At 47.8% G+C, this 6,401-nt stretch overlaps 1 protein-coding gene across 1 annotated transcript; it reads left to right on the forward strand.

Annotated features, from left to right (window-relative positions):
• Positions 1 to 1,387: 1,387 nt before the first annotated feature.
• On the forward strand, positions 1,388 to 6,395 carry LOC107120529 (serum amyloid P-component-like). The gene is made up of 2 exons (XM_015423249.1): positions 1,388 to 1,439; positions 5,672 to 6,395. The coding sequence occupies exons 1-2, from the start codon at positions 1,388 to 1,390 to the stop codon at positions 6,259 to 6,261; spliced, it is 642 nt and encodes a 213-aa protein (XP_015278735.1). The 3' UTR covers positions 6,262 to 6,395.
• The last annotated feature ends 6 nt before the right edge of the window (positions 6,396 to 6,401 follow it).

Raw genomic sequence — 6,401 nt, forward strand, 5'->3', positions numbered from 1 at the left:
TCTTGAAAACTGAGGGCCACGGCTTTCTTGACTGAGTCAATCCACCTCATGTTCAGTCTTCCTCCGTTCCTGCTGCCTTCAGCTTTCCCCAGCATTATTATCTTTTCCAATGAGACTTGTTTTCTCATTATGTGACCAAAGTACGATAGTCTCAGTTTAGTCATTTTATCTACTAGGGAGAATTGAGGCTTGATTTGATCTAAAACCCACTTGTTTGTCTTTTTGGTAGACCACAATATCCTTAAAATTCTCCTTCAACACCACTTTTCAGATAGATCAACGTTCTTCCTGCCAGCTTTCTTCACTAACTTACATGTCCGTACTTAGTAATGAGCAGGGCTATTTTGGGACAGGAACACACAGGAACGGAGTTCCGGCTGGCTCCCGAGTTGGCCACGCCCAGCAGGAACTCGTTAGCATAATAGGCCACACCCAAGAGCAGGAACTCATTAGGATTGGCTACATTAGGGGTGTGTGGCCTAACATGCAAAGGAGTTCCCGCTACAAAAAAGGCCCTGGGTTTTGACAACAAACAAGGTAAACAGAATAAGAAGCAAAAGGTGGGTGTGACTGGATGACCACCCTTCTGGTATGGGGGTGCGGCCTAATATGCCAATGAGCTGTGCCGTCAGGGGTGTGGCCTAATATGCTAATGAGTTCCTGCTCTTGGGTGTGGCCTATTATGCTAATTAGTTCCTACTGGACTTTTTCTACAAAGAAAGCCCTGGATGAGGAATACTATAGTATGTATTATCTTGATCCTGGTTTCCAGGAACACTTTCTTACACTTGATTGTTTCTAGGTCCTTCATGGCTGCACCAAGTCTCTGTCTCCTGGTTTCTTGGTTGCAGTGTCCCTTTTGGTTGATGACTGAGCCGAGAAATAGAAACTCTAACAAATTTCAGTTTCTTCACTGTCAACCTTGAAGTTGTGTGATTCCTCCACAGTCATTACTCTTGTCTTCTTGATATTCAGCTGTAATCTTCCCTTGGCACCTTCTCCTTCAACTTTCATCAGTAGTTGTTTCAAGGCTTTACTATTTTCCGTCCGTCGTGGGGTGTCATCCGGCTATCTCAAATCGTTAATGTTCTGTCCCCAATTTTTACTCCACCTTCGTCTAAACTTAATCCAGCTTTCCATATGACAAAGTCTGGCTGCCTCCACATGGGAATTTCCCCACAATGTTAGATAAAACTACCCAATCTGGACTTAATTGACTCTACACCTTGTGCGTCATCTTAAATTTATCTCCAAAATTGTTAACGCGAACGACTACCAAGTAATTCCTTTGCTCTCGCCCTACAAGGTGGTGTCAGAGAGATAGAAGGGAAATTGCTGGCCTTTGTCATTCCGACAGAGAGACGCCATTTGGTACAATCTAATACAAATGGCACCACTTAATATCTGCTTGCCTGCCAGCATTAAGCACAGGTACGCTGGTGAGAAGAGACCTTAAAACCATGGCCTGAAACTAGGGTTACCAGCCTAGCAACCACAAATATCAGGAGCTTTTGAGGAGAAGGACCCTTGGGGGGAAAAAACAGTGAAAACACAGAAGTGATGTCACAGCCCCCCCCCCATGAATCTAGGAACTCCCCAGATCTCTATGGTAAAGTTGGAATTCCTAGAATGGAATTCCATTCTATGGACTCTATGGAATTCCTAGAATGTTGTGGGGTGGCTGTGATGTCACTTCTAGATTTTTTACAGCAGAAGTGACATCACACTACGTTCCCCACCCCAATTTTCTTCCCACGGCCGGGGGGGGGTGCAGTGGGTGAGCAGCAACAAAAGCGGGGGAATTCCCACCAGTAGTGGGCGAGTGACAACCTTATGTTTGTATTTTGTAACATCCCGCCTGATGAAGAGTTCTGGTGAACTCAGAAATTAGCACACAGTTTTGTGTCGTTTTGATTGGCCCTGATAAAAAGGCATTGCACGGATTGTACTTTGACTCCAGCAAAGGGAACTTGCAAAAAGAAGTTGCAAAAACCAATGTTACACATACAACTTCAAGAAGGGGGGATCCCCCCCCCCAGGCCAAGTGTAGAGAGAGCTACAAGAACAAAATCACAGCAGATCAACACAATCCAGCTATCGTGCCTAGACTTGTGCATAACGATCCGGACCCTCCAAGTTCAAGGTAGCTCTTCCAGTGTTCCCTCTAAGCTGTGCTCCTGAACGGCCACTCATTAACACAGGAAGCCCCGCTCAGCAGCAGTCTGGAGCCACACAGGGTCTTGCACAGCCCACTGCCCATTTTAAGATCACAGCAGTTCTATTCTGCTCAGGATTTGCACTGCTCCACTCAGTAGGGGGGGAAATTAGAGGGCACATTGGCTCTTACAGTACTGAAGCACCTGCAAGCTTTTCCCAGTTTGGCCTGGAGCAAGCTGGTCTCCCTTTCAGCACCATCATGTTTCATTCAGCCTCCTCTGAAACGGCTGTCTTTCAGTCACTCATGTTTGCATTAGCCAGTTTGGTGTAGTGGTTAAGTGTGCGGACTCTAATCTGGGAGAACCGGGTTTGGTTCCCCACTCCTCCACTTGCACCTGCTGATGTGACCTTGGGTCAGTCACAAGCTCTGGCACAGTTGTCCTTGAAAAAGGGCAGTTTCTGTCAAGAGCTCTCTTAGCCCCACCCACCTCACAGGGTGTCTGTTGTGGGGAGGGGAAGGGAAAGGAGTTTGTAAGCCGCTCTGAGACTCCGAGTGAAGGGCAGGGTATAAATCCAATCTCTTCTTTTTCTTCTTCATTTGTTTCTCTACCTCTTACCAGTAAGTACAGCCTTCCTTAGCTTCCGGAACGTTCCCACCAAACCCAGCAGAGAGCTTCTGCCCAATATCAGGACCAAACAAGAAGGTGAAGATCATGGGCATCATGGTCTGTCTACAAAATACAAAGTGCAGCCTCAATTTGCCTTGGAGCAATGCAAAGAGGGAACGGTGGTTTAACCCTTCATTCTCCACTCAGTTTTGCTAATTTCTATTGGATCTCCTGCTTTGCTGTTAACATTTTAAAGGGGGGAGAGACATGCTCATGAAAACATAAGTACTGAAAGCACTAGGTTGCAATAAGAGTAAAAATATATATATACACAACTATTTTAGACGTGGTGGACAGATGTATGCACAGATGTGGCTTTACACCCCCTCTCTTCCTCAGGTTATTATCTAGTTTGGCTCTTAGGTGGTTTTAAGCAGTGATTAGTGTAAAAAACTAAGATCATGGCATCCGGCCCCATCACTCCTTGGCAAATAGAAGGGGAAGTCGTGGAAGTAGTGACAGACTTCACGTTCCTGGGATCCCAGATCACCGCAGACTGTGACAGCAGCCATGAAATTAAAAGACGCCTGCTCCTTGGGAGGAAAGCGATGGCGAACCTCAACAGCATGATAAAAAGTAGAGACATCACCCTGCCAACAAAAGTCCGCATGGTCAAAGCAATGGTATTCCCAGTAGTCATGTATGGCTGCGAGAGTTGGACTATAAGGAAGGCCAAGCGCCGAAGAATAGATTCTTTTGAACTATGGTGCTGGAGAAGACTCTTGAGAGTCCCTTGGACTGCAAGAAGAACAAATCAGTCAATCCTCAAAGAAATCAACCCTGGAAGGCCAGATAATGAAACTGAAGCTAAAATACTTTGGCCACCAAATGAGAAGGGAGCACTCACTGGAGAAGACCCTGATGCTGGGAAAGATTGAAGGTCAAAGAAGACGGGGACGGCAAAGGATGAGATGGTTAGACAGTGTCATCGATGCAACGAACATGAAGTTGAGCAAACTTCAGAGGATGGCGGAAGACCGGAAGGCCTGGAGGGAGCTGGTCCATGGGGTCGCAAAGAGTCGGACTCGACTGTGCGACTGAACAACAACAAAAAGTGTCATTCATGGAGGGTTGACTGGGAAACAGTTATTAGCAGTGATGTTCGAGCAGATCGTCCATATTCAGAGATGACAGAGCTCTGAATTCCAGGTAGAGCAGGGAGAGAGGAAGATTGTTATTCTCATGCCCTATCTGGGAGCTTCTAGTAAGTACTTGATCGGTCACTGTTGCAAAAAGGGCACTGGAGATTAACCCTTGGTCTAATCCAGCAGAGTAGTTAGTTGCTGGAAAATGGGATTAAATAGATTCATGGAGCATAGATCAAGATGGGTAGCCATGTGAGTCTGTCTGTGGCAGTAGAAAAGAGCCAGCGTCCAGTAGCACCTTAAAGACTAACAACATTTGTGGCAGGGGAGGAGCTTTCGTGAGTCACTGCTCACTCCTTCAGATAGGCCATAATGTTTGCATTAGCAAAGAAGGCCCCGATTTTTTCCTTTTTACCTACTTACCTACCTACACTTGAAAGAAGATTGGGTGCAGGAAGCGCTAAAGCACCTCTTTACAGGCTTAGTTGAGGGTTGTGGCTCAGTGGTAAAGCATCTGCTTGGCATGTAGAAGGTCCCAGGTTCAATCTCCAACATCCCCAGTTAGATCAGATTGTAGGCAGGGGTCATTTCGTAGAAAAAGAGGTGCAGGAGCTCATTACCATAACTTATTTGCATATGCCACACCCCCTGACATCATCCGAAGTGTGTCAGAAGGCAACACCCACCGCTCAGGCTCCACTGGACTGTTTTGGATTGCTAGCTATTGGGGGGGAATGTGCAGATCTGTCATCACAGAAGAGGGTGAGCTTGTACCGGAAGGTGGGCTGGGGGGGCGGCTCTGCAACTTACCTGGCTGCTTCTTGCTCCTCATGGCCCAACTGAGGGCTGCTGGGAGCAGGGGGCGGGGCTTGTTGCATTTGCCCGCCCCCTGGGCTCCTTACTGCCGGAGCTCCGCTCTTGTGTGCTCCTGCAGGAAATGACCCCTGATTGTAGGTGATGTGAATGACCTTGGAGAGCCACTGCTAGTTGAATAGACAATACTGGTCTTGATGGACCAATGGTCTGACTCACTATAAGGCAGCTTCATGTATTCACGGGTGTGTTTAAGAGTCTGTAGCTCAGTGGTAGAGCACCTGCTTGGCGTGCAGAAGGTCCACATTCCGATTCCCAGCATCTCTGGTTAAAGGGATCAGGTAGGAGATGACATGAATGACCTCTGCCTGAGACTCTGGAGAGCCACTGAGTTTGAGTAACTAGGGATGCCAGCCTCCAGGTGGGACCTGGGGATTCCCCCAGAATTACAGCTCATCTCCAGACTACAGAGATCAGTACTCCTGGAGAAAATGGATGCTTTGGAGGGTGGACTCTATGGCATTGTCCCCCACTGAGGTCCCTGTCCACCCTGGGCTCCGTCCCCAAATCTCCAGGTGTTTCCCAACCAGGATCTGTCAAGCCTATCCCCCATCCCTGCCAGTGGCCAGGGGGAACCGGGGGACCCTATAGACACTACTGACATTGGTGGCCCAATGGTCTGTTTCAGTATAAGGCAGGTTTGTGTTTCCATAATAGAAGGAGATCTGCAGGAAGGGTTAAAATGTAATATTGCAGTGATAATCTTTTGCTGTGGAGTTGGGGGGGTTGAGTAGGGTGTCAAATGCCCTACCACCACCAAATACCCCCCTCCCATTTCTGTGGTTTTGCAAACTTTGCAGGCCACTGTTGGAATCAGAACGCCAGACTAGATATTCTCATCCAGCAGGGCTCTTCTCATATTCTTTCTATTTTGGATTTTTTTTACAGACCTGCGGGGAAGGGCCTTTATTTTCCCCCAAGACGGCGTCGAGGCCCACGTCACATTGAAGGCTGCCCAAGAAGAGCCCCTCCGAAACTTTACCATATGCCTGAGATCTTTCACCAACTTGATCCAGGATTGCCCCCTTTTCTCTTATGCCTCCAAAGACCAGTACAGAGACATCTTAATTTATAAGACATATCGGAATGGGTATCCAGAGTACAATGTCTGGATCGGGGGAGAAGAGGTGGACTTCAGAGTTCCAGATTCCTTTCTGGGGTGGAAGTCCAGCTGCATCACCTGGGAGTCAGAGATGGGGGTGATCACCCTTGGGATTGGTAATTTTGTCTTGGCACGAAGAGTTGTGCAAAAGGGCCATTGCATCGGACCCCCTGCTGTGATTATGTTGGGGGAAGTTGTCTGGCAAACTGCTGATGAAGTCGACTTCAGTGGGGAGATTAAAGACGTGTACATGTGGAATGCCACAATCCCAATGAGGGATCTGAGAAGGACCTCCTGGGACTCCCTGTCTCCGTCTCCCATCATCAACTGGAGAAACCTGCAGTATGAGATTAAAGGCAACGTGACTCTTGTCTGACGCTGAGCAGAAACAACGGCCTTGGTTTCCACCTCCTCTGCTACATGTATTCAGATCCACTGCTGGGTGATGTGGCTTCCCCCTGTCCGGCACTGTAAAGACCTGCCCCATTTCCTTGACTGTTTCCCATTTTCCTGCTG

This window comes from Gekko japonicus, unplaced genomic scaffold (genome assembly GCF_001447785.1).
Source record: "Gekko japonicus isolate JY-2015 unplaced genomic scaffold, Gekko_japonicus_V1.1 scaffold936, whole genome shotgun sequence".
NCBI lineage: Eukaryota > Metazoa > Chordata > Lepidosauria > Squamata > Gekkonidae > Gekko > Gekko japonicus.

Coding starts and splice junctions, on each gene's coding strand:
- LOC107120529 (XM_015423249.1), top strand. CDS start 1,388: ATGGCACCACTTAATATCTGCTTGCCTGCCAGCATTAAGCACAGGTAC. Junction 1,440..5,671: donor CATTAAGCACAGGTACGCTG/GTGAGAAGAGAC, acceptor TTTTTTTTACAG/ACCTGCGGGGAAGGGCCTTT.